The 24214-nt window shown below is 36.1% G+C and overlaps 1 protein-coding gene across 1 annotated transcript in view; it reads right to left on the bottom strand.

Moving 5' to 3' along the window:
* The window catches only part of MALRD1 (MAM and LDL receptor class A domain containing 1), a 661524-nt gene that overhangs the window by 405821 nt on the left and 231489 nt on the right, over positions 1-24214 (bottom strand). The window contains exon 19 of the mRNA XM_019933374.2: positions 21826-22238. Within this exon, the coding sequence (XP_019788933.2) occupies positions 21826-22238 (413 nt within the window). The remainder of the gene's footprint in view (positions 1-21825; positions 22239-24214) is intronic.

Here is a 24214-nt window from a genome sequence, read left to right as displayed (position 1 = left end):
CCATTTCACATCTCATCTATTATGTGATGAAGACAAATAAATAGTTCTCAATTTCCCTAGTTCTAAGAATTTATACGGAACCTATTTGATTGGAGGTTACAAAGATACATTTAATTGAAAAAAGCCTGATCAATATTAGAGAGAGAAAAGGGATGCACATTTAAAATTATTGACTTAAAAGTTTGGAAAACTGTGTTTTTATTATTTTAAAATGATGCAATATGATATAATAGGATTTTTTAACTTCTTTATTAGAGTATAATTGCTTTACAAAAGTGTGTTACTTTCTGCTTTATAACAAAGTGAATCAGTTATACATATACATATGTCCCCATATTTCTTCCCTCTTGCATCTCCCTCCCTCCCACCCTCCCTATCCCACCCCTCTAGGTGGTCACAAAGCACTGAGCTGATCTCCCTGTGCTATGCAGCTGCTTCCCACTAGCTATCTATTTTACGTTTGGTAGTGTAAATATGTCCATGCCACTCTCTCACTTCGTCCCAACTTACCCTTCCCCCTCCCCGTATCCTCAAGTCCATTCTCTAGTAGGTCTGCATCTTTATTCCCATCTTGCCCCTAGGTTCTTCTGACCATTTTCTTTTCTTTTTTTTTTAGATTCCATATACATGTATTAGCATACGGTATTAGTTCTTCTCTTTCTGAATTACTTCACTTTGTATGACAGCCTGTAGGTCCATCCACCTCACTACAAATAACAGTTTCATTCTTTTCATGGTTGAGTAATACTCCATTGTATATATGTGCCACATCTTTATACATTCATCTGTTGATGGACACTTAGGTTGCTTCCATGTCCTGGCTATTGTAAATACAGCTGCAATGAACATTTTTGGTACATGACTCTTTTTGAATTATGGTTTTCTCAGGGTATATGCCCAGCAGTTGGATTGCTGGGTTGTATGGTAGTTCTATTTTTAGTTTTTTAAGGAACCTCCATACTGCTTTCCATAGTGGCTGTATCAATTTAAATTCCCACCAACAGTGCAAGAGGGTTCCCTTTTCTCCACACCCTCTCCAGCATTTATTGTTTGTAAATTTTTTGATGATGGCCATTCGGACTGGTGTGAGATGATATCGCATTGTAGTTTTGATTTGCATTTCTCTAATGATTAATGATGTTGAGCATTCTTTCACGTGTTTGTTGGCAATCTATATATCTTCTTTGGAGAAATGTCTATTTAGGTCTTCTGCCCATTTTTGGATTGGGTTGTTTGGTTTTTTGATGTTGAGCTGCATATGTTCCTTGTACGTTTTGGAGATTAACTCTTTGTCAGTTGCTTCATTTGCAAATATTTCCTCCCATTCTGAGGGTTGTCTTTTCGTCTTGTTTACGGTTTCTTTTGCTGTGCAAAAGCTTTTAAGTTTCATTAGGTCCCATTTGTTTATTTTTGTTCTTATTTCCATTTCACTAGAATGTGGGTCAAAAAGGATCTTGCTGTGATTTATATCATAGAGTGTTCTGCCTATGTTTTCCTCTAAGAGTTTGATGGTGTCTGGCTTTACATTTAGGTCTTTAATCCATTTTGAGTTTATTTTTGTGTATGGTGTTAGGGAGTGTCCTAATTTCATTCTTCTACATGTAGTTATCCAGTTTTCCCCGCACCACTTATTGAAGAGGCTGTCCTTTCTCCAGTGTATATTCGTGCCTCCTTTATCAAAGATAAGGTGACCATATGTGCATGGGGTTATCTCTGGGCTTTCTATCCTGTTCCATTGATCTATATTTCTATTTTTGTGCCAGTGCCATACTGTCTTGATTACTGTAGCTTTGTAGTATAGTCTGAAGACAGGGAGCCTGATTCCTATAGCTCCATTTTTCTTTCTCAAGATTGCTTTGGCTATTCGAGGTCTTTTGTGTTTCCATACAAATTGTGAAATTTTTTGTTCTAGTTCCATGAAAAATGCCAGTGGTAGTTTGATAGGGATTGCATTGAATCAGCTATCTTCTATTAACTACATTTAAGTTGGTGTTTTTAAATACAGTTTAAGAGAGAAAATAGGCCTCTTGATGCCATTTAAGAGATAAGCTTGAATGAATAGTCACATTTACAGTACATCTCCAGGTATTTTTAAAATAAATCCAGACATGAAATAACTGTGACACCTAATTTAGATATCATTTAATATTTCCTAAACTTGTCTTACCATCAGAATCACCAAGGGTTTTTATTAAAAATGCAGGTTCTTAGGAATCTCCTCTGGGGCTTCTGATATAGTACATGTAAAGATTGAGAATCTGTATTTTTTTTTAAATGCTCCAGGTGGTTCTGATAATTAGGAACATTTGAGAACTACCAGTCTAATCCTAATGTTGTGTTTGAAAGGATAAAGTGGATTCCTAGAGAAATAAAATCCCTCGCTAGATAACTTAGACACTTTACATACACACACACACACACACACACACACACACACACACACACACACACGCTTTAGAGATAAAAAGTATTCTACCTAATAACTGAGATAAGACATAGTATATGAATGCGTCTTAAACCAGATTCTGTCTACTCAGTGCTACCAGGAGAACGTCATTACGCACAGATTTGTTTCTCAAAAGGAAAAGTTTGCTGTCTTTTTCCTAAACTCTGGAGATCTTTAGTTTTATCTTGTAGCCTCCTGTATATCAACTGAAGCCTTGAGAGAAAATTATTTTCAATTTTGATACGCCCTCTCTTTCTACTTCCTAAGAATCTATTCCTCTAGGTGTCTACCATCACCTCTTCTATACCTAAAAATAATACCGCATCTCACAGTGAGCTCTCAGCACTCAGGCTTATGCAGAATATAAGCCTCCTTTAACGGCAATATTTCAATGTTGAAAGAATATTAAAACTAGCACAATATGCAAGCCACTTAGTACAGACTTCATTTAAACCTGCTTCTCATCTCCAGGATTTTAAAAGGTATGCTGGGCAATGTTGCAAGTTCACGGATAGAAATCAACAGTTACCCTAATGCAATGAAAATCAGTTGAGATACCATCCTCACTGCCCTGTCCTCACTGTCCTGGTTCAGTGGGGCCTCTGCAGGAGGTACAGACAGGCATGCACAGGACAGGGACAGCTGTCCTTGTTCTTAACTCACACCCAAGGACACAACGTTTTCAACAGGTGTTAAAGAGACCAAGACACAAAACCATTAGTCTACTTTTTTTCTGGTAGGTAGATGAACTTTGCAATAATTAAGTCTCAAAGTAAATCTAAAATCTAAATATACATATAAAACACTTTGCTTTCTGAATTGCACGTTGACATATCTGCTGGTTCTGTAGAAAATGCAAGTAAGCAACGGCCTTTAAAAACAAAAGTCATGAGCCCTGAAGCCCTCCTAATTTTGAATCCCATGGAAACCAAAGTTTCACCTCTCACTAATCTCTTAAAAATTAATTTTACATAAAATTATCTAAGTAAGCAAGGGAAGGTAAGGCACCTGAGGAAGCAGTGAATAGAGGAATAAATGTAGTAAGTCATGTGTACAAATGTCATGGTGTGATGTGGTAATACAAAAATCAATATCACCTAACATCTTAAACCTTCGGTTAAAGAGACTATTCTTTAAAAACTAGACAGTTTTGGACAGAGTTTTAGATAGGAGAATGGAAAGTCATACCATACAGATTATTAAAAGTGTTTCCTTTGGCGTAATTTGAGGATAGGACATTCACTTCCATATAATTCATAAGAATCTGAGAGTTAAAAATAAGGTTGCCCTGTCAAACCCTCACTTTCATGCTCTTTTGCATCTCCTCCATCCTTGTGTGAGTGACCTCTTTTCAGCCTCTTCTATTAAGCCTTCGGAAAACATATATTTTGTTTTCACCTCATCAGAAAACCATTACTTCGCATCCTAGCCTTCTGGGTCGGCAGAAGACCATTTGTATTCCAAGCTTGTATTTAGTATGTATTCCTAAACCTAGATGATTGGGAAGAGTTGATACAATTCCCAATATACCTTTCAGTTAATAATCAGTGTGATCTGTCTACAGGGTAAGAGAAAAAAGGCCTGAAAGTGTTTTCTAATTATGCAGCCTTTTAAACAAACCTAAACAAATCATAATGCTTGGAAATATTCAAAAGTTATGTTCAAACTGGTAATTGGTAATGTGGCAACATGAGAAAAACAAAAACAAAACAAAGAATCATGTCTAAGGATGACATACAACTTCTAAGATCAACAACAACAATAATCCTATTTCTATTATAATATTGAAAGAATATAATGATCTTGTGGAATCCATAGTGGCATATTGTAAAGATCAGGGTTCAACAAAGTCATAAAGTTTTTTTTCTTTAATTGGAAGCTTCATTCATTAAAAAAAAAAGTTTGTTTTCTCAGTTGGAACACAGCCATACCAATTTTTTTTCTCTCAATTTTTTTTTAAGTCTCTAAGTTACCTTTATTCTACCATGACTCTGTTGAGTAGAGCAACTCTATGGCTCATGGTGCCTAAAATATTTACTACCTTGCTCTTGACGAGAAAAGTTTGCAAACCCCTGGTATAGATTAAAACTGTTTTGACTGTGAGAATCAATAACCATCGAATGGTCCTTTCACAGCCTTTCATTTTTTAAGTAAATAATTTAAAAATATAAAAATATCTTAAATCACTTAATCCTGAATAATTTAGGCTAAACTGTTTTGAACTTGCCTTTTTTCAAAAACTTATTTCCTTTCTATCAAAGTTAAAAAGTTGTGTGTTCAATTTAGATCCAAAACCAGAAAAAAACTGTGTTAGGAATATTTGTAGATGCTCTCAATTTTAAAAGTCTTAGATAAACTTTTGAAATGCAAAATATATTTTATGTACTCTACTCTTAAGTATAACCTTGGGTGAGCCCTTCTTTTAGGTGAAGCTTACAAAAAGGAAAGGTATAACCGTGATAAGATTTAAAGTATTTTTGAAAATTATAGCTTAACCTGTAAAGCCAGATTTTCTATATAGTAACCTTCCATTTTATGTGCTTTTGGTGGTTTTAGAGGCAGGAGTCTAGGTTTTGGAGATATAAATAGAATATCAATGTATTTTACCTAATATAAGGTTAAATACTGAAAGGACATATGTTGAGAAGTTAACTCAGGAAGAAAGAATGAGGGGCAGAGTGAAACATGGAAGGAAGCAAGGCTGCTTATAAGGATGACTTATCAACTTGGCTATCACTGTGATGCAACCTAATGGGCCTTTTGAGGAGCTCTATGGAATAGTCTAAGAACCATCAATCTGGGAGGAGGGAAGGGCTTCATCCCCTACTGGTCATGGGTGAGCCCCCAGGGCATGAACTTCCCCACACTTCAGGGCTGCACCTGCAGGAATATCCCACCTCTTAAGTGACAGAAGCCCGTGGGTTGTGGGCAGGCCCAGGCAAGTGTTGTCCTATCACACCTGCACCAAGTGGTCCAAGCCCGAGGTGGAAGCCTGCACAGAACTGTTACAGCAGGAGCTAAAGTAAAAGGTGGGGCTGAGAGAGTGAGAAGTGGTGCCCAGGTGTCCTTAAGTGGGAACTGGGAGATTTTTTCCTTTGTATTATAAGAGATGCAGATGTGCATCTTTCAAGAATATCTCCATATATTAAGTACTATTTAAGTACAATGATGAGTCACCTAATTCTGCTCTTTGGTTTTCCCACTTTAAACACCCTCCCTGGATGAATCAATCCTCTATTTTCAACCACTACTGATATGTTGATTATCCCAAACTTCCCTTCAATCCATACTTCCCTAAACTTCAGACTGTTTTTCTTTTTTCCCCCAACCACTGGCTGAGCCTTTCTACTTTGACGTCCCTCAAAGTTTTAAAATGTCTTTAAACAACTCATCTTTCTCCCTAAAACTCCCTCTCTTTCACCCTCTGTTCTATATTTCAACAGATGGCTCTTGTTGTTCCCACCAGAATCATGAATTACTTTTGATTACTCCCCATCATTCACACCACACATGCAAGCCTCAGTGGCATTACTTTCTAAATATTTCTTGAATCCTTTTCATTCCATCTGTACTAGCTTATATTCCTAGCTTAGGCCCCGGTTGCCTCCTACCTAAACTAAACTGTATATATATATATTTTTTTTTAATTTTATTATCAGTTTTTTAATGGTAAGCCCTACTTCAAACATGTTCTTCAAACATCACTAACAGAGTGATGTATCTAGAAGTCACTTAGGATTGTTTCACTTAACTGATTAAAACCTCAGTGGTGCCCATCAGCTCTAGGTCAATGTACTCATTCGTGACCATGACAAATGAGTCATTCCCTGACCTGGCTTCTGTCTACCTTTCTCTGCCTCAAACCTTATGCACCATGAATTATACATCAGCACAGCGGTTCTTCACAGCAGCATGCTGCTTCTCGTCTGTGTGTATCTGCATAGGTTCCTGTGACTCCTTACTCCTGACCCCCAGCCCCAACATGGGCTATTGCCTATAGACACTGTAAGACTTAAGTCATACAACACCTTCCTGGATATCACCATAGCCAGGTCAGATGTCTTTTAAAATAAATCATTTTTATTGTAATTATTTGCTTGAGTTTCTCACTTTGTCCCCTTTAGAATGTATGCTCCATGAGGACGATGACCATCTACTATTTGTGTCTGTATCGACACCAAGTGGCACAGGGCCTAGGGCAATGGAGGGCCTAATATCAGTGAACAAATGATAAATCAACAGACATGAACGAGCACTTTAGAAAAAAAGTTAAATTTTACAGAAGGAGATTATGCTAGAAAGTTCATTCTGCTGTTTATGTTCCATTTCTATCAGGAAATTATTTCATTATTTACTTTCAGTATATAATAAAAAAGAGAGAGAGGAACGAATGGTCATCTCTAAAATATACAATAGTAGAGCTGTTGCTATCAGTAGAATCTGAATTATCTGAAAGTAAAAACATAAACTATGATCTTAAATGCGCTTTAGGGGCTCAAAAATAATTGAAATTCATGGTAGCTTAATAAAAGTTTAGGAAAGCTTTTTTAATATATGATAAAACTAAATTTTAGTTTCTTAAGAAGGATTTTTGTGACTCTCATAACATGCAAGAAGAATTGTAGAGTTCAGTCAATTGTGAAAAAGTGGAATTTATAGAATTTTATAATTAGAAACAACTTATAGATTATTTCATTATTCTGATGAGAAATTAGGTAATGAGAAGATTAAGTAACATCCATAAAGTCACTAGGTCCCTTAATGGAAAATTTAACCTTTAGAATCCAGGTATTTTAATTCCTGGTTTGAGGTTATTTCCATTTTAACACATTGTTTCCCCAGTATTTTTAAAAATTAATGTTGGGAAATTATATTTGTCTTACACGTACAGCAAAATATATCAAACTCAGCATAACAGCATAACTAATATGTATATCTATTAAAAACAAAACGAGAAACTTCCATATAAAAACCATCTCAAAATAATTGAACATAACTAATCGGGTAATCTAACAGGAAAAGCTCTAACAAAGGTATTTTATCCCTGAAAAGGGAAAAAATTGAAAAACATAAGATAAATTCTTTGTAAACATGATGGAATATAAGCTGATTCATCTTAATCCAAAGCTTCAATTTGAAGCAAATTGACTTTCAAGTTATTCTCATTTTTCGTTACAATCTCGTTTTTCATTACATTAGACTATGCTTCATATTAACTATAATCAATTTTTCATCCTAACACGTGATGAAAATACAAAGGGTCACCATGCTGGAAATAAGTAGGAAGAATATTTGTTTCTAGCTAAATTCTTTTAGTTTCTCGGAGAGTTTTTTTTAATAGAATGGTCTTATTCGAACACAATGATTCTTCTTCATCCTCACAGAACTGGGGTCTGTGAGGAAAAATAAGCAGCAGCTTAAAGATGACAAAGTGTTAAAGATAAGGTGCTACTAACTAAAACTGCAGGGGGACAAGCAGACTGCCTGAACCATTTAACTCTATCCTTATAACAATGAAAAAGCAAGAGGGAAGAGAGTGGGAGTCACATATTCATTCATTTTGGATATTGACAAGACTGTATTCACTGAAATTCACCTTCATGCTTGCATATGTGCTTTTAATTCTGGCTGATACAGCAAAAATTACAAGAAATCCATCCCTGTTTTTCAGGTAACTATAATCTAAGGGCTAATATTAGACTGATAATTTATATAAAACTTTTATCCATAACAGAATATTTTAGCTACCTGTTGTCTGGATAAACACCCATTTCACTCTGTGCAAAAAGGCACACAATCATGTCACTTTGCTCTGGTTTGAGTCCAAGAGGACTTTTGCTTTAAAGGCAATTTATGTTAGTATTTAAGAACTTGAACTCTGGAGCCACACTGCAATCTTAAAAACCTGGTTCTACTACTCAATGTCTTCAAATTCCTTTATTTTGACTTCATTTTAGACTTACAGAAAAGATGCAAAAATAACACAAAAAGTCCCCTTATGTCCTTCACCCTACTTCTAATGTTTACATTTTACTGAACAATCCTATTTTCTCCAGGAAAGAATAGAACCCTCCCCTTAGTGTTTTGGGGAGATTATAAAAAGATAATATACAAAACACAGCACCTGGCACATAGAACGTTAAGTTAATATTAGCCATGGTTAATTATTTTGTTTTATATCTACATGGGTAAAGCTTTGGTAGAAATGGAGAAGCTCCATGATTTGGCTCTGGGCTTCTGTGACTAATTAGGGTTACGGCCAGAACTCATGGAAATAGGTCTCAGGGCAGATTCCCTTTAAAACAGATATGAGACAGAGATTTGGGTACAGAAATTTTCCTGGGGAACTCACGTGGAACCAACAGCTGGAGGGGAGTCAGGGAGGAAGGGCCGAGTGGAGGGAGCAGTTGAGCTGTGATGCAGTCACAAGAGAGGCCGCAGCCAGCCCAACAGGGAGCCCAGGAACTGGGACAGTCCTTCAGAGTTGTCCTACATTGAGGCAAGAGTACTGAGCTTTTAGGCCCGCACTGACCATACTGCAGATACGGGCTGTCTTCAAGGGGAGGCATCCCCTTGGCAAGTCAACTCTCTTGAATGCAATTTCTAGAGCGAGAATCAGCTGAGAGGCATTAGCTGCCAGCAGTCCCAGCAGCTAGGGGAGGAGCACTTCGGTCCTGAGAAACTTTGTGTGGACAGAGCTAATTCACGGCCAGTGAATCAAAACTACATCATCTATTCTGTTCGGTGACAGATACTGAAAAGTTAAATTAAAATCTATATATTAACACTCAAAGTCTGTTTGAACATTTGCCTTTTGCTACATTTTGCTTTTGTTTTCTTTTGTTTAGGAACCTCTAGAGAGCAATCATTATTAATATAACATGGAGGTATATGGAGTTAGGGAAAAAGAGAAGCTAATTCTCTCCCCCTTCCCAGGACTCAGACTGATCAAGATGCTCAGCGTCCTGCACCTTGGCAGCATTCACAGATGCCACCACCTTTGGACTGAATATAGGCAGACCTTCTGTCAGTGGGCAGTAGCAGTCCTGGGAGTATGTCAGGAAATTTTGTGAATAGTGACTATAAAGGTTGGATCTGTTACAGAGTATTGCGTAGAGTTCCCTATGCTATACAGTAGGTCCTTATTAGTAATGGCCTATACAGGAAAAGAATTTTAAAAAGAGTGGATATATGTATATGTGTAACAGATTCACATTGCTGTACACCTGAAACTAACACAACACTGTACATCAACTATACCCCAATAAAAATTTAAAAAATAAATAATAACAATGTTTAATAATATAAAGTTAAAATAGTATTAATATTATTAAATATGCATAGTATTATTAAGTAATAGTAGATATCAAGCTCAATTTCCTGATCCTAACCTTAATGTAAATGCTTAAACTTTTCTGTACAGTTGTTAACAACTATTTAATGAAAATTAATTAATTTATGCATGAACAATTTTATTCTACAGGACACCATCATCTTGAGAATATCATGCCAAGTTTTTTTGAAAATTATCAGATTTACATTTTATCCTTCTTATTTTGCATATATATATGGCTATAATAAGCAGTTTGTATTATACACCTTAAGTAATAAACTTATTCAAAACAATAAAATAAAGGTTGGATCTAGATATTTACAACAAAGTGAATGACATGTGGGAACTACAGACAAAAGCTGGGTTTTTATTTTTATTTTTTGTTATGTGAGGACAAAAAAATGTAGGCAGTATTGAGGGGGAGAGAAAAAGACCTGCTTTGATGCAGGTGGAAACTACTGATCCAGAGGATAAATCTGGATTACCCGCCATAATGCAAGTCAAGCTAGAGGCATGAAAGACAAAGATAAGGCCATAATTATTAGAATAGACACCAGTCGGAACCATGAAAACACCACACCTAGAGAGGCTGGGAAAGTCCTGAAAGGAGTCACTTTTTGCTAAAGCTAATTAATGAAATGGAACCCAAGGAAGCATTACTGAGATAAATCCCATTTGGTCACGATATATTATCCTTTTGTTAATAATGGTGAAATTAATTTGCTAAAATTGTGTTAAGAACGTCAAATCTAAATTCATAACAGATACTGATCTGTCATTTTCTTCTCTTGCGACATTTCTGATTTTGGTATGAGGATAATACTGGCCTCGGGAAATGTTTCCTCCTCTTTTTTTTATTTTTTGAAAGACTTTGATATAATTAACCAGTGAATATATCTGTGCCTGGAGTTTTCCTGGCATGAAGCTTTAAATGTGTATTAAACTTCTTTAACTGAGACAGGGCTCTTTGAGTTTCCTATTTCTTCCTGAGTCAGTTTTGGTAATTTGTGTTCATTTCATCTAAGTAGTCCAATTTATTGGCAGAAAGTGCTTCATAATACTCCTTTATTATCCTTTAAATTTCAGTAGACTCTGTCATTATGACCCCCATAACTATTATTCAGTACTATTTTTACCTTGACTTTCTATCATTATATTACAAGATAAGAGAAAGAACAAGTAGTCTGCGCTGGCTACCAGGAGGGGAGAAATTCCTTTATTTATTTATTTAGAAGAATTAGGCACAAAGATAGAGGAAAAGGCTTTTATCTCCTCAACCATTTAGAAAGGAGAAAAAGATCATATAATGTTATTCTAGTTCAGTGATACACTTCAGTTTTTATTTTTAAACTTAATAACTCCTATTATATTTATTATTATTACATTAAAGCTGTTGTTATTGCTAACATTTGAGTAATTACCGTATGCCTAGCTCTTTTCTAAGTGTCTTATATATGTATATATGAATATATGTAATCTTCAAAAAAACTATACAAGGTAGTACTAGTATTATACCTGATTACAGGTGAAGAAACTGTGGCACAGAGAGGTTACATAGTTTTCCTAAGGCTACACAGCTAATAAATGACAGAACCAGGATTTGAACTTAAGCAATTTTACTCTAAAGTCCATATTACATCTTCTTCAATAGCCTGAATTCACTTTATAACAGAGTAAAAGTTAAATTTATTGTACCAAAAATACTACTTAAATCTGAGCTACTGAAAACGCAAACTAAAATTAACTCATTTTACACCAAATAGAGTAGTTCCAAGTCAATGTAAAGTTCTCCAGCACCGCATAAATTGTGGCAGCAGTATAGCACTATAATTTGCAATGTAAGAATAACACTAGGAATTGTAGTTCCAAATGCATAAAGTTGACTTAGATAGAATGACACGTAATACACCTACCTCGATCATTAGCAGTTATCTGAGCAAAGATAATGTCAAGAGTTATAGAGGAAGCTGCCACTACCTAGGAGAGCAGAGAAGCCAAGAAAGTAGCAAAAATAAATCTTAAAATGTAACCAAATCAAAGATCTGAAAGTCAGGGACAACAACATAGGAGGGGCAATAGAGTCCTGGAGGTCAAAACAAGTAGTGACACAACGTATTTGATAAAGAAAAATACAGCCTTATCCTAAGATAGAGCCTGGGTGCCCCCTAGCTTTTTGGACACTTCCTAGTATATTTTAATTGCTTTTGACTGTATTATAATTAAGATGAAGTTACAGCCAGGAACACAGTGAGTGAAGGACTGCTCTGTACTGACTGAAGCAATAAACGGGGCCCTGCAGTTAAAAGGATGATCATAGTTATGATACATACAAATGAAAGCCATAGTAATCCTGCTAATAATAGAAAATATATTTATATGCATTTGCCCATATACATATGTGCACGGAGACACAGAAGTATGCAAAAAGCCTATACCTGATAAGGATGTATTTATATACAAGGACACACGTTCCAGATGTTCCAGAATAGTCCTCATTTCAAATATCATAGTCTCTACAAACCTCTCAAATGTCCCGAAAATTTCAAAGTTTCCAAATGCAAATACAATTTCCATAGATAGCAACTCACAGGGAAACTGGGAAGAAAAAAGTCCTTTGTCAGATATTCAGCGTAAAGTCTTTAGGAACTTCACAGAATTCCCCAATAGATCATAAGTTTGGGATTATGGGGACTGACTTCTATTTTTCACCATTTTTACAATTTTTCTCCATCTTCGTTCTCCACCCTTAATCCTCCTGGAGACTGGTTCAGGGATCAGTAAACATCTTTAACCTTAAACGTTTTTAAGAATTACATTTATTCATGTTTTTTTTCCTCCCCTTGGCAGAAGGCTTTATATCATAAAATGTAAAGAAGACCTTCTGCACAAGTGCAAAATGGGCCTAATCATTATTAAGTTCAGTAAAAAGTTCAAGATGGTAACAATGAAATATTGTGTTTCCAACACAAATAATGACATGACAAAGCAAACCAGAATGGGTGTTTGGGTAAAAGAAAAAAAAAAAAAGTTACTTGGAAGATGATTTCTTGAACTCTATTTCAAGAAATTAGCTTTCAAAACTTTACAATCAGGGCTTCCCTGGTGGCGCAGTGGTTGGGAGTCCGCCTGCCGATGCAGGGGACGCGGGTTCGTACCCCGGTCCTGGAGGATCCTACATGCCGCGGAGCGGCTGGGCCCGTGAGCCATGGCCACTGGGCCTGCGCGTCCGGAGCCTGAGCGTCCGGAGCCCGTGCTCCGCAGCGGGAGAGGCCGCAGCAGTGAGAGGCCCGCGTAACGCAAAAAAAAAAAAAAAGTTTACAATCAGATTTCAGTTTGGCCATAGCTGACAATGCTCCTTTGAAAATAATTTCCGTACACGTCCTAGAGCAGTTCGAAACGGCAGGCCTGATAAAAGAGGGGGTAATTTTGCGAAGACCAAGAACACTGAGTTTCTTTTCAGACACCGAAATTCTGGGCAGCACTAGAATAAAGGAACACTTTACTAAAAATTTTAATATAAAAATTTGGATTGAACCAAAATCATCAGTCTGACATGTTTAAGAAGGAAGAAGGCACTGCGTCCCTAATCTGTTGTGAGCTGATACATTCTATAAACAATTCTGGAAGGAGGCTGCACTTAGAGCATAAATTGGTACATATCGCTTTGCTCTCACAGATACTGACACAATATTTTCTGCTGAATGTGAAAAAGTTTAAAGGCATAAATCAAGGTAAAGCAATCATCTGACAAAGAACTACAAAGAGGTCCCATACCTTTTTCTTGGCCAGCGCTGACACATTGATTTTTTACTGAAGATAAAAGCCAAAATCATGCGTCATTAATATAAGTAAGCAAAACTATTTGGTTCAATATGTTATACTGTTAAAAAAAATCAAAAAAAGAAACAGTTGCAAAGAAAAGGCAATTTTGAAATGTTACACATGATTAAAATAAGTTTGTATCAGCAGAGAAAAACACGTTTGAAAGACATTTCATAGAGTTTATTCCTAGAGGGTGAACGACACATCAGAGGGGAATAAACTATTGCTTTTGTTTATCCGGATTAATACACAGACACTGTCTGAATAAGAAGACACATATCCAGTATGCTACCTAGAGAATAGTTTTTAGCAAAATAATTCTGCCCTGATAATCGAATGCACTTTTCCTCATATTGCAGCTTCACACAAGTATAGTTTAAAACTTTCTCGAAAAGAGACCAGCATGGCAGCTGTTAGCATAGCCAGCACTTTTGCGCAAATTCCAAAATGGCAAATAAACCTCACAACTGAGATTTCAACCCCATTCAGAGCCCCTCATCCGTACAGCCTCGCTATGGCAAAATTTGCAAAATCAGACACGGCGACACCCCCCCCCCCCCCTCCACACACACACACACACACGCACACGCACGCACACACACACACACACACACACACACACACACACACACAGCGTCTATGTTTTCTCACTCCATTTTACTGCTCTAGCCAGAAGGGAGGAATTGGAAGTATGCATGAGTAGAAAGGACCCAAATGGCTCATATATGCAACACCAAGGACAAAAAGAAACCAAACCAGAGACAAAAACAAACCAAAGCATAGTTACACGCAGTTTCAAATAGGCCATAGACTGAAAAGGGATAAGACACACTGGAATTAAAACATTCATAATTACCATTTTTCTAACTCTTTTTTTTTTTCTTTTACCAACCGATCAGCAATTTTAAAAAGTTAAACCCAACAACCCAAGTCTGTCTTTCTCTTTCTCTGTTTCTTTTCAGCATGGATTATATAAATATTTTGGATACTATAGCATGTATTAATTTCTATCACTTTCTAAATGACACATAATATATATTAATAATATATACAAAGTATATTTCCAATGTTTAATGACCCATATTAATATTCTACTGTAATTTTGGAGGGTCAAAAATGTTAGATGTCATTTAGTATTACGTAAGTCATAATGAGTAAGATTTAAATAATGGACTTATTAAGAAATTAGACTTGCTTTCTGAACCTTGCATTCTTGTAATACTCCTTACCTAAACTTTTCTTCCTGTCTCTACTCACGCATTCTTCACACCAGAAACCAAGCTCATCACTTTGTATCAGGATGTGCTGAAGAGCTGACACACAAAGCTATGGTTATGTTTGAATTCAGTGGAAGAACACAGCCCATGAGAAACTTAAGATTGTAAAATAAGATTTAGTATGCTGTTCAGTAAGCAACAGATCTATGAGTGTTGCTTCCACAGGCTTCAAGCCAGCAGATTCTATTCAAAACCTTTCAATGCAAATTCTAGCAAACTCTACACACTTGGAAGAAAAATGTTACATGAGGCTGCATAAATAATTTATACTTTTAGCATTTCTGTATATAATTTCCCAAAAAGTGGGATCAACTTAACATTATTAATATGGTCCTATTTTATTTGCAACATAACTTATGAAACATTTTCCCTAGAAGTACTGAAAACGGATGCATCACCTAGGATTTAAAGGTATATCCCACATATGAAAAAGTAAATTATGATTATGAATAAGATTTCCAAAATCTTTTCACAAAATCCATCAGGGAAAAATCTCTTTATTACTGAAAGATGTTACCAGAACACTACACAATTCTTTCAGATTTAGTCAGAAAGTTCTGTGGCATTAAGAGGTCTGGCCAAAGAATATTTTCTTTGAAAGCCCATGTCCTCTCCTCCTGAGGGCCTACCTCATACACAAAGATATACTTCAGAAAACGAGGTCATGTGAGGAAAAAGTAAGCAGAGCTTGTAAATACTGGTTCCTGTGGTGCCAAAGAATTAATAAGTTGCATTAAACAGCGTTTTTGCAATACTTATCAGTGACTGCTGCTGACACTGAATCCATGCCAAGAAACTCAATCCTCCAAGAGAAAAGCAAAAGGGAGACAGATTTCAATTCTGAATAAGAAAATATTTTCTGTCAGTGTGTCCAAAGGTAGGATGGAAAAACCCCGTGAAGTAATAAATTCTTAATACTGGAGGTTCAAGAGTACAACTCGGTCAAATACTCATTGAGAAAGTGCTTGAGCTGATTTTATTGTTAAATAATTCAAAATGGAGTATTTTATGATTCTGATATGGTGCACCACCAATAAAGGCTGCTGAAAACATCAGATAATAGGTATTTGTGTGAAAGTTACTTCTCATTATGTACCTAGACCCTCATTTAAGTGTCAGTAAAATGTGATGTGTAGGTGAGAGCAGAAATGATGAAGAATCTCATCGTGTTCCCTTTGTTAGAAATTGTCCTTTCAGCAGGGCAGGAGTATGATCAGTATCATAACAGTTGAAACCTCTTTAGAAGCTATCATTTGAGTTTTCTTCAAAATAGGTGTCATAAAGTGTCCCTTCTTTCTCAGTTTCATTCAGCAACCTCTACAACTGAGCATGGCTCAAATATTTTTCCTTGCTGACATGCGAATATGATCCTGCAAACAGGGTGCTCTATTAACAAGTTCTGATGTATTGATTTTTCATGGAAATTTCCTGATGATGGTATAAACTCAGAAAAAAGAGAGATGTCTCCTATCCAAAATGCATGCTGGGGAAATGAATTAGCAGGGAGTTCTAAGAAATTCTAAATAATGTTTTAAAAAACTGAAGGAAGTCTTTTTTTTTTTAATTGAAGTATAGCTGATTTGCAATGTTGTGTTAGTTTCAGATGTACAGCAAAGTAATTCAGTTATACATATAAATATGTATATATATATTCTTTTCTAGATTCTTTTCCCTGATAGGTTATTATAAAATATTGGGTATAGTTTCCTGTGCTATACAGTAGGTCCTTGTTAGTTATCTATTTTATATATAGTAGTGTGCATATGTTAATCCCAATTCCTAATTTACCCCCCCTTTCCCCTTTGGTAACCATAAGTTTGTTTTCTATGTCTGTGGGTCTATTTCTATTTTGCATATAAGTTCATTTGTATCTTCTTTTTTTAGATACCACATATAAGCAGTATCATATATTTGTCTCCCTCTGGCTTACTTCACTTAGTATGATAACTTCTAGGTCCATCCATGTTGCTGCAAATAGCATTACTTCATTCTTTTTTATGGCTAATATTCCATTTTATATATATATATATATATATATATCTCCCATCTTCTTTATTCATTCATCTGTCGATGGACATTTAGGTAGCTTCCATGCCATTATTCTCCTACATAAGGCTATTACAGCATAATTTTTTTTTCTGTATTATGAAAATCTGGAAGTGTCCTCTAAAATATATTTAGGAAACACGTAGGGAAAATAGGTACAATTTCACAACATTCATATATTTTGAAAATTAGCCTTTTGGAATCAATCTATCATTCTCCATGGCACATAAATAAACACATTTTTCAGACCACCAGGGTAGCATTTGGAGAGTCAAAATTATTAGTTTACTAAATTGTGATCTTATTGGAAAAACAGTTTACCCAAGGAATCACTGGAATTATTAATCTTTGAGTTGTTACATATTGAATTTGAAAATCAAAACATTCAAGATAATATATTTTTCAGGTTTCCCAGTATCATTTACTAAAGAGAGACTATCCTTTCCCCATGTATTCTTGGAACCCTTAAAAAAGATTAGTTGACTATATGTTTGGGTCCACTTCTAGGTTCTCTATTCTGGGTTCTCTATGTGTATGTTTTTATGCCAGAAACAAAATGTTTTGAATATAAGTACTGTGTACTACAGTTTCAAATCAGGAACAGTGATGACTCCAGCTTTGTTCCTCTTTCTGAAGATTGCTTTGACTATTCAGGGTCTTTTGGGATTCTGTACAAATTTTAGGATTGTTTTCCTAATTCCATAAAAAAAATGAATGTCAAGAGAGATTGCACTGAATCTATAGATCCCTTTGGGTAGTATGAATACTTTAACAATATTAATGCTTCCAAATCATGAAAATAGGACATCAATTTACTAGTCTTACAAATTCTTTCAATAATGTCTTATAGTTCTCAGTGTACAGATCTTTCACCTCTTTGGTTAAATTTATTCCTAAATATTTTATTCTTTTTGATGATATTGTAAATTGGATTGTTTTCTTAATTTTGTTTTCAGATCATTCACTGTTTGCACAGAAATGAAACTAATTTTTGTATGTTGATTTACTATCATACAACTATATTAAATTCATTGATTAGTTCTAAAAGTTCTTTGGTGGAGTGTTTAGAGGTTTCTATATACAAGATCATGTCATCTGAAAACACAGACAATTTTACTACTTCCTTCCTGATTTGAATGCATTTAATTCATTTTTATTGCCTAATTGCTCTGGCTAGGACTTCCAGTACTACCTTGGATAGAAATGGTGAGAGTGAGCCTCTCATTGTCTTGTTTCTGATTTTAGAAGAAAAGCTTTCAGCTTTTCATGACTGAGTTAATGTTATCTGTGGACCTACCATATTTATTATGTTGAAGTATATTCCTTCTGTACCTAATTTGTTGAGAGATTTTTAATAAGAAAAAAATTGCTGAATTTTGTCAAATGCTCTACCTGCAAGTATTGAGATGACTGTATAACTTTTAGTCTTCATTTTGTTAATGTGAGACAACTTCGAACAGCTTAATTCATGTGTAATTGATGTTTCTAAAGGACAGGAGAGAGAGGAGGAGAAAGTTCTGGGGACTCTGAGTTAGTTAAAGCTTTCTTAGATACAACCCAAAAGCTTGATACATAGGATAACATATTGGTAAGTTGGACTTCACCAAAATTCAAAAGAATATGCTCTTCAAAAAAATCTCTTAAAAGAATGAAAGGACAAGCTACAAACTAGGAGAAAATACTTGTAATTCTTATATAACTGATAAAAGGTTTGCATCCTGAAAATATTTTAAAAGCTCACAAGTCAATAATAAGAAAACAAAAAAAACCCAATTTAAAAAGAGGGCAAAAGATTTAAACAGACAACTGAAACTAGACATTCGTTTGGCAAATAAGCACATAAAAATACGTTCAACATAATTAATGCTTAGGTCAATGCAATCAATACCCCAATGAGATAACCACTGTACACTTGGAATGGTTAAAATTAAGAAGACTGATAATAACAAGTATTAACTAGGATGTGGAGGAACTGGAACTCTCATATTTTGCTGGGAATCAAAAATGGTATACTTTGTTGTGACCACCTAGAGGGGTGGGATAGGGAGGGGGGGAGGGAGGGAGACGCAAGAGGGAAGAGATATGGGGACATATGTATATGTATAACTGATTTACTTTTTTATAAAGCATAAACTAACATGCCATTGCCAAGCAATTATACTCTAATAAAGATGTTTAAAAAAATGGTATACTTTGAAAAACAGAGGAAGAGTTTCTTAAAAAGTTAAACATACTCCTTCTATATGATCCAGCCATTCCACTCCTGGGTATTTACCCAAGAGAAATGAAAGCAGATGTTCATATAAATACTTATACACAAATATTCACAGCAGACTTATTTATAATAGCCCAAACTACAAGCAACCCATATTCTGATCAATAGGTAAATGGAGAAGCTGTACTGTATCCATATAATGGAATACTATTCAGCAACAGAAAATGAAGTATTGATATATTCTATAATAAGAATGAATCTCAAAATAATTACACTGAATGAAATACATCAGAAAAAAAGTACATACTGTACTATTTCACTTATAGTATAAAAGTGTGGGGAGTGTACGTTGACGTATACTGAGAGGAAGTTCAGTGGTTATCAGGGATGGAAGTGAGGGCCAGAAGGAGGTATTACGAAGGGATATCAGGGAAGTTTTAGAAATGCAGTCCATTTATATTTGAATTATCTTGATTGTGGTGATGGTTTCAAAACTTTCAATATGTATAGTTTATAACATATCAATTATATCTCAATAAAGCTCATAATAAAAATTAGAAGTCTGACCTGAAGTTTTATATGCAATGACTTGCTGGCCATGCCACACATAAAAGCAGTGGCTGTTATTTCCACTGACAATAATAAGCCAAACAGTTGCTATACCTGCATGTACAATCTGGTCCTATCCTGTGTGTTTCATTTTAAATGAATGATCCTGAAAAATCTTTGAATTTTTCTTTTAAACAAATATTTAATGAGTACCTGTTATCTGCTGGGCATGATACCAGGTAATTTCACCTGCAGTATCACAGTTAATGAAAATGCTGGTTGTTGCTGCCCTTGGTCACTGGAACAGAAGCTACGTATATCCATTACCCAATGAACAAACACATCCTGTTGCTTAAATTGGACCCAGTCCTTAACTATCTTAAACAAATCATCTACACAGCATGCAGAATCTCTGATTTCATCTTTTCATGCCTAAAATTCATTTAAAAAAAAAGAAAAAAAGAACCCTTGGGGGCTTCCCCGGTGGCGCAGTGGTTGAGAGTCCACCTGCCGATGCAGGGGCCGCGGGTCCGTGCCCCGGTCCGGAAAGATCCCACATGCCGCGGAGCGGCTGTGCCCATGAGCCATGGCCGCTGAGCCTGTGCTCCCCAACGGGAGAGGCCACAACAGTGAGAGGCCCGCGTACCGTTAAAAAAAAGAAAGAACCCTTGGATAAAATCAAATAGAGTATTCTGTGTAAGCCAGGATGGGTTTCAAACCTCAATATTTATGTTTTAGATTCACAACCAAAGGATTCCTTGGTTAGTTCCATGGTCAACTGACTCTGAAGCTGTTCCCGTGTCAAGCTGATTTTCTTCTGGAAACCAATGCTTGACTAAATATCATAAGTAGAGTTTATCCATCAAATACTAGTTAAGCCCAAATTACAATTGACCTGATCAGACTAAGAATTAATTTGAAGTGGATAAGCCATTATTAAATAAAAGTCAAAGATCCCTCTTCAGTTTCATTTCACACGATTACATGCATCTTACCATTGTGGCTGAACTGCAAGATATCACTCTACACATGGCAGATTAGTTCTCATGATTTCCGCTTATGTCTATCTGGACAAATCACCAATCCCAATGTGTTCTCTACTGAGCACGTACAATGTACATCTATGATGGCACTGATGTACCAGCTGGCCTGGAGCTAAGTTCTTGGCTACAAAACTGTTAACTCGAGACATTCAGATAAAGACAGTGCTTTCAATTAGGGTAATGCAAAAAAAAAAAAAAAAAAAGTTTAGCCAGTAAAAGTAAGAAGTTTCTTCCAATATATCATATGTAGATCTATTTGGCCAAAAGGAGAAAACAATCTTCAACGCTCCTATATGTTACAGGCTGTATGATATATTGGAAGCAGAAAGAACATGAATTTACTAGACACTTGTGGGTTCTCGTCCAAGTCCTTGTTTTCCTGCTTACCATCTATTTGGCCAGGGATAAACAACAACCTGAGTTTTTTCCTTTATATCTATAAAATTGGCAAAAAGGATCTCTGACTTACCCACTTCAAGGAATTGCTGAATCAAATAGATAATATATGCAAAAGTCCTTCACAAAACTGTAAAAGCCACATAAGCATTTGAACTTTCTATGGCAAGTCTGACTTTCAGGAGAAGGTAGGTAAGATTTAGAGTAAAGAATATTCCACCAGGAGTACGAAACCTAGATTCAGACTCTGGTTCTGCCCCAGAATAGCTTTTCCAACAAAGCCTGCACTCTTCCTGGATGTTTTTTGCTTACCTACGAAAATGTGAAAAAGTCAAATGACAGATTCAAAATAACACATTTGAGAGTCTGAACTTTTTGGAGAAGACAAAAGATTGTGTGAAACTCTTTTCCTCCAAGTTTTTCATTTCAGCACAACAATTACTTAAAACTGGAGGAACCTGCAGCTGTGTCCAATGCCATGTGTCCAGCTTTAGAGAATTTCATCACACATTATTGTGGGTATTCAAGGAGGAAAGCAACCTAACGAGCTTTGGTACACTCTTCATTACATGACAAATATGTGTCAAAGTAACTGATCAAATTTCACTTACTTTTAATTCAAGAATATAGTGATCTTTCATATTCCTTAGACATCCTGACTCATTTCCAATACAGCTTGTGAAGCCCATTATCCATACCTGAAAAGGCCTCCTGCTGAAAATGTTGAGGTGTTTCCTTATCCAAATGTTGCCTTGATTCCCAAATATTTCCCATAGCAGCTGTCCTCTTGTGTTGTTCCAGATTCGCTGGTAGATGGCCAGCTTGTAAATGTGCTTTCCAAACATGTGGTAATAAAAGCGGAAGGTGCAGCCCACTACATCAGTGGCATTGAGGATCGGGCTGAGTAACGCAGCTCGGTGTTGGAAAACCTGTGGTTCAGAAGATTCTATGTAGAGATAGTGTCCTTTAGCTGTGCCCAAAGTATTATCCTTCATCGGCCCTGTATTAAGTGTTGACGTTGGACCCTGGTTCCAGGTCCAATCAAAATCATCTTCTGTATCTTGTTCCCAGTTACAAATTCCATTTTCAAAGTCACATTGAAGTTCAGGTACTGAAATTGGCATGAAATAAAATCAAAAGATAATCAAGGACAAAAATAACTATGAATGGGAATACTATCAATAGTTGATACTTTGCTCCTGCCAAGGTAAACCACTTTAATTTTTTTAATGCAACATTAAAGCAAAACGTTTAAAAGAGTAACTAAATCCTAGCTAATACATCAAATGATAATATTTTATAGCCAGAAGGTGGAATTACTTTGGCCATTATTTCCCAAATGCCTTTTCTACCCATCCCTTGCCCACTGTTAGTACCATAACTCTATGCAAATGATCACTACCCCATGGCTGGCTTGCTGCCACAAACTTCTGGCTCAGTGGATTTCAACTTTAGCTGAATGTTCCAATCACCAGTGAACATTAAAAAAAAAAAATTAAAGCTCAGAATTCACCTCCAGACATGTTGATTTAATTAGTTCAAATGGTGTAGCCAAACATCAGGATACTTTACTAGCTCACTTGGTGATTCTAACATGCAGGGCTAACAAGAGTCATAACTTAACAGATCTCTATCTTTCAGCATCCCCTGGGGTGCATGGTAAAATTGCTTACTCCATGGTAAAGTCCTGCACAAATACTACTATGTTAGGTATGGAGTGAAGCCCGAGAATCCCTATTTTTAACAAGCACCCAAGATGATTCTGATGCAGGTATTTTCCAGACCTCACTTGGAAATCAAATTCTTCTCTCTGGTTCCATCCTGCCCCAGTTTCAAGCATCCCTCCACACTTGTAAAAGAATGACCATCTTTAAATGGTAGTTTATCATTTTTTCTCTATTGAGAATCCTTTAAAATTGACTCATTTAATCTCAGCTTAAATCTAAACGTCTCTATCTTTCAAGCTTCACTCTTCCCAGATTAAAATAACTTCCTGTTCGTCCCCAACTGCCTTTCCCCTTGGCATGCACCAATTTACCATCGTGCCCTAAACCTCTCACCCCTCTGTCTCTATTTATGCTTATTATTATGCCTATTTTGCCATTTCTTAGTTGTGTCTCCTCAGTGGTAATCTTTTCTTCTCACTGGATTGTGGCTCCTTTGAGCTGGTGCTTTTAAACTTCTAACTCCCTTCGGTCAGTAGAAGAATTCAAAGCACTTTTAAAGAATTGACCAGTCCCTTATCAACTGAATACTCTACCTACGTTTGTAGGATATAGGAATGTATGCATTTTTCAAGATGTGATGATTTTGTCGACACCAAGTACTTGTTTAGAATAAATGGGATAGAATATACAAATACTGTATTTGTATACAAATGTATACAAATACATTTGAGAGTATTTGGGCAGAAGGGACAGGATTTAAAATTAAGGAGGAGTTCCACATTTTAGCTTCATTTACATAAGTTAATATTTTTGAAAGACAAACGTCAGCAGGCCTTTAACCATTCATCTTATAACGGCACTTGGCGCCAAAGTGAACAAATATTCTGAAACAATAAATAAAAGGATATGTGAATAAATGCAGCCAGGCAAGAACAAATCATCTGTCTCTGAAAACCACAGAACAGGAGCTTAGACCTAATGAGGGGAATCAAGTGAGTAAATGGCAAATGGGAGATGAGCTTTCTTTTGATGTTTCCTCACTTGTGACTAATCAACGCAGATGGGACGTGAACTGGACCCCACAGATCCCCTGCAGGTGTCAGTCTTGGGTTGTGCAGAGGAAGGGGGATGTCAAGCTACTGAGGTTTTTGACATAAAATTGGCACTAAAGCCAACTTCTTCATACTGACTGCATGCTCGATCTTTATTTCAAAAGGGAAGGCACGTGGCTCCACCCTTAAATGAAAGACCACGTTCTAAACATACTTTAGAAAATAGAGCATCAATTTCTGGATGTCTAACGCATTCTGTTAATAAATCACTAGGTCTGGGGACTTCCCTGGCTGTCCAGTGGTTAAGACTATGCACTTCCACTGCATGGGGTGTGGTTCGATCCCTGGTCGGGTAACTGAGATCTTGT

Source organism: Tursiops truncatus, chromosome 2 (assembly GCF_011762595.2).
Source record: "Tursiops truncatus isolate mTurTru1 chromosome 2, mTurTru1.mat.Y, whole genome shotgun sequence".
Taxonomy (NCBI): domain Eukaryota; kingdom Metazoa; phylum Chordata; class Mammalia; order Artiodactyla; family Delphinidae; genus Tursiops; species Tursiops truncatus.
This window is presented reverse-complemented; position numbering and strand designations above follow the sequence as displayed.